This window comes from Pteropus medius, unplaced genomic scaffold (genome assembly GCF_902729225.1).
Source record: "Pteropus medius unplaced genomic scaffold, Ma_sr-lr_union100, whole genome shotgun sequence".
In the NCBI taxonomy this organism is placed as follows: Eukaryota; Metazoa; Chordata; class Mammalia; order Chiroptera; family Pteropodidae; genus Pteropus; species Pteropus medius.
Window position 1 is genome coordinate 91305 of NW_024351546.1, and position 12202 is coordinate 103506.

The following is a 12202-nucleotide window of genomic DNA, read 5'->3' on the forward strand; positions in this document are numbered from 1 at the left end:
CAATTATAATTGACATACTATATTACATTAGTTTTAGGTGTACAACAAGACATTTACATACCTTATGAAGTGATCATCCCGATAAGTCTAGTACTCATCTGACACTAAACATAGTTATTACAATATTATTGACTATTAGTAAAGTTTTATATGCAGACTTAAGTTGGGAGAGGCAAACATCTCTACAAATGTAAATTTGCTTTATAAATATAATTTTTCTTTACGAAAGGAAAACTCATATCTTGATTTTAAAGATTTTCCTGCTGCTACTGTTTCTCAATGTCCTATATCAAAATAATTCATATACCAAAGTGGCATTTTCAGGGTGGCAAATTCTGGTAGCCCTCAGGTATTCTCTTTGCTCCACCTACACTGGACTTTCTGTTCTATGAACTGTCCAAATGGGTTCCCAGCTCAGGGCCTTTGCACTTGCGTCCCCCAGATTCATTCATTCATTAATATCTTTAAGCCTCAATTCAAACATCAGCTCCCACTAGCCACTCAGCCTGCTTTTCTTCTTCACAGCACATATAACCAACTCAAAATTATTTATCTGAAAATGGCTGAGGTACTCATGAGCTCACTTATCCGTTCCAGTGATACAGCGGCCAGAGAGCAATGAGGGGACACAATTGTGAAAAGACTCCTCCCTGCTTCAACCACACACATTATGAAGATTCAAGACTGGACTAAATGACATAATAGAGAGGATGATCATGGAGTTCTCAGGAGAAAGAACTTACATCTGCGTAGGAGGATCTTGGAAAATTTCATAAAAGAAGATTAGCCATGAAGGATGGATAGAATGACTTAAATTTTACTTAACCAGGAGTAACAAAAAAAGAACTAAAAGTCAATTTGACTAAGAGAGAACATATAGTTCTTAAATCAGCAACCATTAATAAAGTCTATGGCCTCTAATTTTTCTTACATTTATTCTAATTATAAAATATGTTATAGAAAAAACAGGTAATACAAAAAGTATGAGAAAAATAATAACTCCTCCTGATAATTCTGCCATTCAGCAATAACCAGTGCTTATGTTTTGGTATAAATTTGTGTTTCCAACACAGTTGCCAATTTAAATGAAATAAAATTAAAAACATTACTCTCATTTCTGCATCACATCCTTCTTATTTCTGTCTTTCCATTTATCCTTACTGTACCGTCCTTTACACCTTCCTAGTTAGTTATGAAAATTGTCATTCCCTTTCTAACACAATAGTTTATGATATTAACTTTGAGTAAAGAGAAATTGTGGAGGGCTTGTGCAGTGAAGCAGTATGTGGCTTAGGAGCGAATCTTGGTGGTATCCTTTACTAGCTGTGTGAGCTTAGGGAAGCATTTTAACTTCTCTGCAGTTCTGCTTCTGCATCACCAAGTGGGGACATAGGAGGCTATTTGTGGGGGTTAAGAGTTAATACATCTACAGAGCACAGTAAGGATCAATAAACATTAACTCTCCCAATTCTTGCTCATTGTGCTCCATAGCTGGGCAGTCAAACCTTTGCCAAGTTTTAAGTATAACCTATAGCACAGCAGAAAACATCTTTGTACAACTTGCTTTTGTTTTTTGAAACTTTCCTTGAAAACTATGCCCCAAAGTGATACAACCAATCATAGGGCACAATCATTTTTATAACCCTTCTCATGAACTGCCAGATAACTCTCCAAGAGATTGCATTAGTCTGCAGATTCTCTATTCAAGCTGGGCAGCATCACTGAGACCCTCACAGTCCTGCCATTGGTGACAGAAATTTCATCATGCTGGCTTAAATCCTGAGGGAATAGTTAATGCAAGATAGAATTCAAGAGCTGGAGTAGGTGGGTATGTGCAAATGTGGAGCACAGAGGGCATTCCAGGTGTATTGTCTACTGAGAAGTCTGCAGCTGGAAAAGTGTCCAGGTAAGAAGATAACTTTGAAAGTAGTGTAGGGAGGAGGCAAGAGAATTAAAAATGTTAATCAAGCCACAATCAGAGACTGCAATAAGCTGATCAGCCCTGCAGCCAGGCCAGGAGGACATCTTCAGAACAGAGGAAGATTTCTGCTGGGTTACTAATAGCCCATTCTCCACACCTGAGAAGGAGAAACAGGAACCGAGAGTCATTCTCTATGACCAAAACTATGGAGAACCTATGGATTACAGGCTAGGAACTGCCAGCAGGCCTTTCACGCTACGTATTCTTACTTTTTCATGCTACATACTCTTCCCCTTCTTCACTGTATGTCAATATCAAAGGAAATGGGTTAACAAAGTCTTTTAGATAATAACACGCAGGAATTAAGAATGATATATAAACTGAATTCCCAGAACACTCAGGGTCCCTCTCAGTGCCTTTTCTCTCTGTTCTTCTCATTGTCCCTCTCCCTCTCTGCCTCTGAGAGGAGACTACACTCTGTGGAGTGTTACCCCTTTTCTAATAAACTTTCCTTTTGACTCTAACTTTGGCATGGGTGTTGAATTCTTTCCACACTCTCCGCCAAAGGACCCTCTTCTTCTCTCTGTGCAGGGCTTGGTCTCCCCCCAACTTGGAGAAATTTGCCTGTCCTACATCAGAAGCATCACACCAGGAAAACTCCTTGCACCTGGCCTTTGATAACATCTCTTGTGGGCAATTTTGACCTCACTATAAGTTAGGAACCTTGAGGCCCATCAGTCTAAAACCATCGGGGCAAACCTGCGGTCGCACTAACTTGGATTTACTGACCCACTGCAATGAGGGAGCAGGTATGCCGGGGAACAAAGGAAAAGGCTAAGTTCAGGGAAGTGGGGCTCTAGGTGAAACTTATATGAAGCTGTATTCCTACAGGCTCAGAGAGATGCAGGGCTGGGTGCGAAGTGGGCCCTGTTTCCTTGGAACCACCATATTAAGCAGATGTTGGAAGCTCTGCCCAGAAACCCATTCTAAAGCTCAGAATGGAAGGGGCAGCACCTGTCTGAGTGAGGCCAGAGGTGGATGTGTCCTTCTTCTTGATTTAATTTAAAGGGCAAAGTGTCTGAAGGCCAGTGATTTAGGGAACAAGGTTTCTCAATAGATAAAGAAGCAGTGGTTCGTCAGAGGAGGAGTCATTGTGACACTTCAGGGTCACAGCATGCCCTGAGGAAAGCTATCATCTCCTATTCACTACCAGTGTCTGTTAGCCTAGCCTGAGGATCACAGGCAGATTGGCACTTTCTCAGTACAAACTAAGTTTTGCTTTCTTAGGTGGTGTTTTCAGAGCCACCCAGGACCTCAAGATGAATCTGCGCTGCGCCACTAAGTGTTGGTGGCTGCCTTTCAAGTGTGTACTGTTTCCCTTAACGGCCTCACCCCAGCACCCAGAGCACTCCAATCTGGTGCTCCTGGGAAGGGCATGGGACACAGGCCCCAGAAATCCCAAAAGCCGGGGTGGGGGCGTGGCGGGGCAGCGTCTTTTCCTTGTTTGCCCTTGGAGGGATAGGGACAAACAGGACTGCAGCGTTGATTTCCAAGTCGTCCAGCTTCTCCAGGCTCCACACACTTCTGCCAGGCTTGGCCATCTTGGAGTCAGCTCTTGGGTGGCCGTGTGCAGGCCACTTCAGCTTATCTATGAAATGGGAAGCCACCGCCAATGTCCAAAGATTAAAGCCACGCCCCGCGGACCCGCCTCTCTGGGAGGCCCCACCCCGCGCCGCCCCCGGCGCAGAGCGCAGGCGCGGCCCGTGCCAGCGGGAGTCGCCGCAGCCCTTGGCTCCAGAACTGCTTCAGCATCCTCGGTGTTCGCGTCTCCTATCTGCTCTCCTTCTCCTCTTCCTTCTCCTCCGCCGGCGCGATGGCTAAGCCGCTAACGGACAGTGAGAAACGGAAGCAGATCAGTGTGCGCGGGATCGCGGGACTGGGCGACGTGGCCGAGGTGCGGAAGAGCTTCAACCGGCACCTGCACTTTACGCTGGTCAAGGACCGCAACGTGGCCACGCCCCGCGACTACTTCTTCGCCCTGGCGCATACCGTGCGCGACCACTTGGTGGGCCGCTGGATCCGCACGCAGCAGCACTACTACGAGCGCGACCCCAAGGTGAGGCGGCTGCCGGAGGCCCGGTGCCCTGCCTGGGTTCCCCCTCTCATCCTCCTGCGCCCGCTGCTTCACCCCGAAAAAGGGTGCCCTGTCTCTTGAGCCACAGGCCCACGAGAAGTGACAGCAAAACGCTGCACGGCGCCCCAGAAAGAGGCACGTTAGGCCCGTGCCTACCGAATGTATCAGTTGAGCACGATCACCCCAGTCCGCCCCCAGTCCGCAGCCCAGCAGTGGCCCATACACCGACCTGTCGCCGAAGAATAGCCTTGGGTGGGGCCTCACCTTTTCGCCTCCCTTCCAGCCGCCGCAGTTCTCTGGGAGTTAGCCAGCTTTGCACAGGCCTGGCCCGGTACTTCCTTCCACGCCAGCCAGGGCGCAGAGCGCGTTCGGGCGGTCTCTATCTGTGGCTTGCAGGCGGGGCCCCAGGGGGTTTGGCCTTAGCCCCCCTCCTCTGTGGGCTGAGCAGCAGCAGAACCCTTGCGCGAGGAGCCTGGCCTTGCAGAGGTCCGTTGCTCCTCGCAATTTCCGAGCCCTGGATCCCGGCGGAATTTTCTGGCCTGTCACTAGCTGTGGCTGCAGAGTCGGGGCTTCCTCCTTCCCCTACCCCTGCCCCCTCCCCCAGCCTTTGTTTTTCTGCACGAGCATGTGGGAGAAAAGGGTACTGGAACCAGGCCTGGGTTCATGTGTTGTTAGGGGGCGAACTCAGTCATCTGCAGGGAATTGTGGGGCTTTTTTTGGCTAAGTAGTGATTAGAAGAAAATCTTTGGAGGTTTCTAAAGCAGGATGGGTTAGAGCTCAGAAAAAGGAGCCCATAAAGAAGTCTCTGTCTTTGAGGTTTCCACATTTTTTTTAAACAACTTTACTTACCTTAAAGTTCATGGAGGTTAAGTAATTATTACTTTTTATATTTTGCAAAAAATTATGCTTACGGTAGAAAAATACAAAATACATAAAAGTCACTGATAGTCTCCATTACTATCAATTAGTATGTAGATATTTTAACTATCTATGTTAAAATATAGGTGTATGTCTTTTCAGATCTTTTTCTACTCCTAAATATATATACATAGTTCTAAAAAGCATATTTTGTATACAAGTTTGTGGCTTTTCTGTTTCATTCAACATTTGTAACTTTTTCAGCAGCTCCAAGTCAGTAAGTATGCTTCTCCAATATCATTGGTAGTTTTCAGTTTGATAGGTATATCATAGGCTTGGCCAGCCCCCTGCTGCCAGGTCTTTCTGTCGTTGTTATACTTGACCATGGATTTTGTCCTTTCTGCTATACTAAGTGTGAAAACTGGCAAGGAAAGGACACACCTGTAGGCCTGAAGTCAGTTTGCAAAGATTTGACTTGCAGTGTACACCTGGGCACTGGGCAGTAGCTTTGTATTTTAGAGGATTTTCATTGGGCATTAAAAAGGTTTAATAATTGCTAAGAGAGATTGCTTTTCCAAACTTATTCTAGGGCACTCTTTTTTCTAAAAGATAGTTAAAAGGACAGGTTTGTTGGAATACCAATTAGGCTTCTTCATATTTAGTATGCAAGACAGTGTAGAAAGAAGTGTTACCAAATGGCTAAAACAGGTTATTGCAACAAAGGATGACTTTGCCAGGGAAACTGGCCAGGAGGCAGTTGCTCCCCCAGAATTCCCTGCTGATGGCAGAGCTCTGCTTCACAACATCATTTTTATTGTCCATGTAGCAGATGACAAGGGTATGGCTTTGACCGCATATTCAAGGACATGTCCTTGGAGCTGGAGCTGGAGCAGGACACACCCCAACACCTTAGGGCTCTGCTTAGAGTTTATATATCTTTAGGTCCTGAAAAGGCCAATGATGGGCTCAAGGATTACAGAAATGACCTTTTACAAACAGAATTAATCTTTCTCACAAACCAGGTTTGCTGATCCTCAGTGAGTGGTCTGAGTTTTGGTTGTCTGCTATGGTGGCTACAAGTAGAAACCTTTTTCTCTTTAAAGAAACCACACAGCCTGTAAATGGAAAGATGTTTGCCTATTCTGGACAGGAAGGCCATTTTAAAAAAGAAAATTAGAATTTAAGTGCTTCAGGCTGGCTAATTCATGTTGAAAATAAGCTCCTCATCTCCCTTTTCTGCCATAGTTACACGTTTGCATGTAATGGACCTGAAACAAGCCCCACAAGGGTGGGAGTGCAGGAGAGTTGGGCTCCCAATAAAAATCCTGCAGAGGCATACCCGCCAGCCCCAGGAATAGCCTCAAAGACTTGCGCCATCCTACTTCAGACTGGGATAGACTCCCTATCTATTCTTAATAGCGTGCTTTTATTTATTATTTTTGTCTTTTACACACATCCAAATCCTTATGATTACCGGAGGGAAAATTAGAAACTATAGGTAAGCCAAAAGAAAAAAATTAACTGTAATCTCACCACCTAGTAATAACACTGTAAATGCTACAAACATTTTGTTTATCTTTTTTCTATACAAGTAGAAGTATTTGTTTTTGCTACACTAAATAGTATTGTGCTCTACCTATTGTTTTGTAACTTTTTTAGCACTCTTTATTTGGTAACAGCAGAAACAACTGAAACTCAGGCCTTGGTAGCAGATTTTTCACGCAGCCTGCCAGGCAAATTAGCAAGTAAAAAATCTGACTAAAATTGAGAGGTGTGTGCTTGGTAGGAGGCAGGACCTAGTTCTAAAGACTGTTGAGGAATTCTCTGAAGTGATGGCAAGTTTGAACTCCACTCTAAACTCAGGAATGGAATAGAACTGGATGGTGAGAGATGACTCACATGAGTCAAGTTCTTTTAGTCCTGGCTTTGCAGTTCAGCCTATATGACTTCTGAGCTCTTAACCTTTCTTGGCTTTGGTTTTTCATCTTTAAAATGAGGGGGATCGAGTTAGGTAATCTATTTCTGAGTCCCCTTGCCATTCTAAAGCATGATTTTGTGTTTGCGTATAAAATGTGTCCATTTTATATTGACATTTCATCTTTATCCAAAAAGAATTTCAGAATGCTTAAGCAAGATATAAGACAAAAGCTTCAAATTAATAGAAATATCTCAAAGAGAACATTGGGGCAGAACAGTCAAGGTAGGAAAATAGTTTTAATTCAGGATACAAGGTCAGGAGACAAAATGGAGACATAAGATCAGGCAACCAGAACAAATGGTGGCAGATCATACCCAGTATTAGAATCATGGAATCTCTGTGATAAATTCTACAATGAGTAGGTATGAGATTTCTTCCATGGGTCTTTAAAGCAGATATTGTGCAGTGTGGACAATTGGCCTAACTACATCCCTGTAGTGAGTGGATGGAATAGCCAGTTTACTATGTGATGGGCCAACTGCATTCCTGCAGTGAGTGGGTAGAATAGTCAGTTTACTCTGTAACAGGCCTGCTGCATCCTTGTAGTTAGTAGAAGGAATTTAATATATAATCGACTTCCTAAATCCCTTCAGTGAGTGGATGGAATAGTGAGTTTATTATATACCCTGTCTATCACCCTTGCAGTGAGTGGATGGAATAGTCAGTTTACTATGTTAACAGCCTAGTGTATACTGTGGTGATGGAATGGCATAGCCACTTTACTATGTAACCAATCTACTGCATTCCTGCAGTGAGTGGATGGAATAGCTGGGATACTACGTAACTGGCCTACTATGTTTCTGCAGTGAGTGGGTAGAAGCCAGTTTACTTTGTAACTGGGCTGCTGCATCCCTGCAGTGATTGGATGGAGCAGCCAGTTTACTTTGTAACTGGCCTAGTACATCCTTGCAGTGAGGGTGGAAGAGCCATTTTACTACATGACTGACCTATTGCATCCCTGAATTGAGTGGTTGAAATAGCCAGTTTACTATATAACTGGCATATATCTCCCCTTCAGTGGGTGCATTGAGTAGCCAGTTTACTGTAAAACTGGCCTTTATCCCTGCAGTGAAGGATGGACTAGTCAGTTTACTACTTAACGGGCTGCTGCATCCCTGGATGGAATTGTCAGTTTATTATATAACCGACCCATATCATCCCTGCAGTGGGTGGATAGACTAGTCAGTTTAGTATATAATCAGCCTACTTTATCCCTGCAGTGTTTGAAATAATGTTTCCTATGGCTCTTATAAACTTATGGTATAATTTCAATGGTAGATTAATGAAAAAGAGCTCTACCACAGGATCTAAACTGTCTTAAATATTTCTAATAATGTAATTATAGTGAATACAAATAATTTTTTGGTTTGGCTGGACCTGGGAGTTAAAGGAACATAATCTACATCAGTGTTTTATAGTCTTCACTGCCTACAACCCCATTTCGAGATTTTGTTTTAGGTGGTAGTTGGATCAACCACTGGAATCCTGTTAACACACCGATCATTTCAGTGTGTTTCTATGTGTGTGTGTGAAGTTGACCTTGTATCCTGTGGGCTGGCTTCCCTGACAGCAGATAGCTCAGTTATTTTCTCTGGCTAAAAGCTGATGATGGGCAGGTGTTTTGTGTCGTTGATTACCCTGACAGCTTGCCAAGTGGAAGGTGGGTGAAGCCATCCTTAATGAGATTAAGAAACCTCTCAGAGTTTTGTAGAAGACAATATGGCCTCTTTCAGGCTGTAATGGTTAATGTTCTGTTTCAACTTGGCTGGACCAAGGTGTCCAGATAATTGGTTTTCGAGATGATATTAACATTTAAATCAACATGCTTTGAATAAAGCAGTTACCCTCCCTAATGTGGGTGGACCTCCAATCAGTTGAAAACCTCAATAGAGCAAAGACTAAACCTCCACCCCTCCCCATCAAGAAGGAATTCTGCCAGCAGACTGCCTCTGGACTCCAAATGTAACTTCCTTGGGTCTCCAGCCTGCCTGCCCACCCCATCAGATTTTGGACTCTGACCTCCACCATGAAGTGAGCCAGTTCCTTAAATCTCTATATACGCATCTTTTTCTCTGGATAACCCTAACACCCAGGTTCTATGGATTGCTGCAAGGACCCTATGTATCTTTATGAAATATTGTAATTTCACTTCTGCATCCCAGCCCTTTTAAAATTATTTTTTAAGACTGTATTTTACATGCTTTCACATTTTAAAAGTTGCAAGAGTAATACATAGAATTCCCACATACCCTTCATTCAGATTCCCCAAACATTAAACATTTTAACACATTTGTTATGTCCTTTTCTATGTATGTGCATAAATAAATACATTTTTTTTTCTCTAAACCATTTGAAAGTAAGTTGCAGACTTGATGCTCCTTTACCCCTACAAACTTGTGTGTGCTTCTGCAAATCATGGAGACTCTCTTATAGAACCACAATGCATCATTAAACTTGGGACTTTCACAATGACATGTGCTGTCTATTATCCACAGATATCAGCTTTGCCAGTTATCCACTAATAAATACAAATAAGAAAATTGGGAGAACTTTATAAGTCTTTTCAGATTATACCTAATTTTCTTTTCATTACACAAAGCAAGGCTTTAAGCCCTTTAGAAGTCCACACATTCTAAAACATGAAGCAAATTAACAGCAGACAATAGGTGGCTTTTTGTCTACCTATGCAGAACTGGGTTCTTAGGATACTGTGAAGAACATAAGAGTTTAGAAAGATAATTGGGTAACAGCAGAGTTTGGTTCACGGTTTTTCAATAGGGCCTTCTGGGGGTAGGAATTATATGTAATTTCAGTTTTAGCTGAGTATCTATTCTCAGCCTTAAAACCTTGTTTAAAATAAAAAGTGAAAGCTGTTTAAAAAGCTGACTAGTACTAGACAAATCCATACCCCACCCCTGGCCCAGTGGGGACTCAAGTTCTGCACCAAGGCTCCTAGGGGCCTTGACTACATGCAGAAAAGAATTCAAGCATATGCCAGAGTTAGAGACAAATGGTAAGTTTATTAGAGAAGGAATAATGTTCGATAGACAGAATGTAGTCTCTGCTCAGACACAGAGATTGAGAGACAGACCCTGAGTGTTTGAGGAATTCAGTTCACATGTGGTTCTTAGTTTCTATGAATTACAGTTTAAAGACTTTGTTTCCCAGTTTCCTTTGACAATATGGGTATGTGGTGTGAAAGGCATGCTACCAGTCTCAGCTTTTGTTTTATAGGTTCCCCATGATCTGGCTGAAGGGAATAAACGTTGGGTTAATTTGTGTAGGGTACAACTTAAAGACTGTTTTCCTGTTTTCCCTTCACAGTATGGGTAAATAGTTTGTTGGTAATTCCAGCAGGAATCTTCTTTTGTTCTGTAGGTTCCTCATGATCTGGCCATAGGGCTGATAAGCACCTGTTTTAACATTTAGTCCATTTATGTAGTTCTCATGCCTCTTTCCTACATCACTACCATACTAGTTGCTAGTTGTAAATATCATGACATAGTCCAGATCACATAATAGAAATTGCTTAGGCTCTGGCTTATCTGTCAGTGATAAAGAGACTTCCATGATTGTCCTTGAGGCAGGAGTGGGTAGACATTTTGTGGAGCTCAATAGCATGGAAAGCAGAAGGCAGAGAATTGTAAAAATGTGATGTCAAAGAGTACAAAATAAACTTGTTTTCTGAAGAGCTAAGTGATCTCTAAAATCTCTGAGTTTTAAAATTCTATAGTTTTATTATATTTTACATCTTCCAAATTGACTTTGAGCAAAGAGACCCGTGTTCCAGACCTTGTTACTGCTACCTGAAATGCAAAAGTAAATAATGATCTGTTGAGACAAAACCCCCTAGTTAGGGATGGAAAGCTGAGTTTCTCTGGCACTTAATTCTAAAAGAAAGTGCTTAAATGTGACTTCATAGGTTGGGGTTAGGAGATGTGGTGGGTAATGTTAGCTCAGCATCTTTACACAATACAGTGGTGATTTTTTAAAACTGTTTGTTCTTGCTGTGACCCTCCAAAAAGCACCTTAGACGCAGCAGAGTGCACGCTGTGGAGGTGAGGGTGAGTCTCAGCTGTCTATTAGGTGGAAATACTGTCCCTCCTCCTAGCATTTCTCTCCTTGTTGGGCTGGGAGGGTGGCAGAAGGGAGGTGGCCCCCCCATGTATTTGGAGAGGCCAGGAGCAGACCAGAGTGGAATAGCAGAATGCTGTGTTCACAGCCTCTGTGTTGGGTCAGTGGTCAGTGTCCCTGCATCATGCCAGGGCCAGCTCTGCCGTGTCCAGTAGAGAGGCAGCAGTCTGCCATGGGATCCCCTCTGTTCCCACTTTGCCACAGTGAGATGACAGCTGGTGTGTTAAGACTGGGGGCACGGAAAGAATCTAATAGACAAGATGAGCATTGCTGCATTTTCCTGGCACAAGATGACACGTCTTTGGCCAGCTCTGCCTGTAGAATCCTGTTCTTCCTCTTGGTGAAAGCAATTGGCCCAATCTTTGTTTTGTTGGCCTGAATGTTGGAAAGTTTTCTTTCCTTTTCCTGCAGGGTATTCAGACCTTTCTGTTTAAGACTCCGAAAATCCTTTTAGGAAAGGGAAAATAAATTGGAGATCTCAGAGTTCAGCTTAATTAATTTCAATGTATAAAGAGCAAAACAAGGCTCTGCCTATTGATATTAAACGCCATTACCACAGTTAGAGTTCATTAATGCCTAAGATATCTTTAGAAGAGTACTTTGTTATGTAATATTTGTGTTTATCTTTTTTTCATCTATTTGTGCTGAAGAGCTTTTATGCTTTTCTGTGATGTCGCCTCTTGGTATGGGATTTGTTTCTAATAAATAAACCTAATTTTAAAAATTAGGGCTGTCTCTAGGCCATTTAACACTTGTTATAGTTGTATTGCCAAGAAGGGACCATTTAAGAAAGATCGATGGCCCACTTCAACACCCCAGGGGGCCACCCCCCCAGAGCTGCTTGTAGGGAGGTTAAGGGATCCTTATTGTTCTCAGGGTGAAGCAGGTGAGTGAGTGATTCTCTGACCAGCACTCCTTGAGCAGGGAGGCCCTATCCAAGGTTGCATAGGTGGCAACTGTGGAGGCCACAGGGGCTGGAGGGGTGGAGAGAGGCTAGGCCTGGACTAGAATGGCCTAGGGCCTGCCGCAGCAGAGTTTGAGGCTACCAAGGGGCTTGCCCTTTGCACGCAAGTCCCCTAGCCTGTGCCTTCAAGTGTTTTTTTTTTCTAGAACTGCCAACTCTCCCTGATTATCTGTCCTGGTGAGGGGACCAATGTTGTCCTGAGTCCAAGCCCAG

The 12202-nt window shown here is 43.3% G+C and overlaps 1 protein-coding gene and 1 long non-coding RNA gene across 3 annotated transcripts in view; one reads left to right on the forward strand and one right to left on the reverse strand.

Moving 5' to 3' along the window:
• Nucleotides 1–2964: 2964 nt before the first annotated feature.
• On the reverse strand, nucleotides 2965–4642 carry LOC120586975 (uncharacterized). Its single transcript, XR_005648840.1, has 2 exons — nucleotides 4320–4642; nucleotides 2965–3569 (listed from the first exon to the last, which is right to left on the reverse strand). It is a non-coding gene; the product is annotated as an uncharacterized LOC120586975 (long non-coding RNA).
• Nucleotides 3693–12202, forward strand: part of PYGB (glycogen phosphorylase B) — a 55474-nt gene continuing 46964 nt past the window's right edge. For both annotated transcript variants that reach the window (XM_039843541.1, XM_039843542.1), the window contains exon 1: nucleotides 3693–4037. In XM_039843541.1, coding sequence (XP_039699475.1) covers nucleotides 3795–4037 — 243 coding nt within the window. In that variant the 5' untranslated portion in view covers nucleotides 3693–3794. The remainder of the gene's footprint in view (nucleotides 4038–12202) is intronic.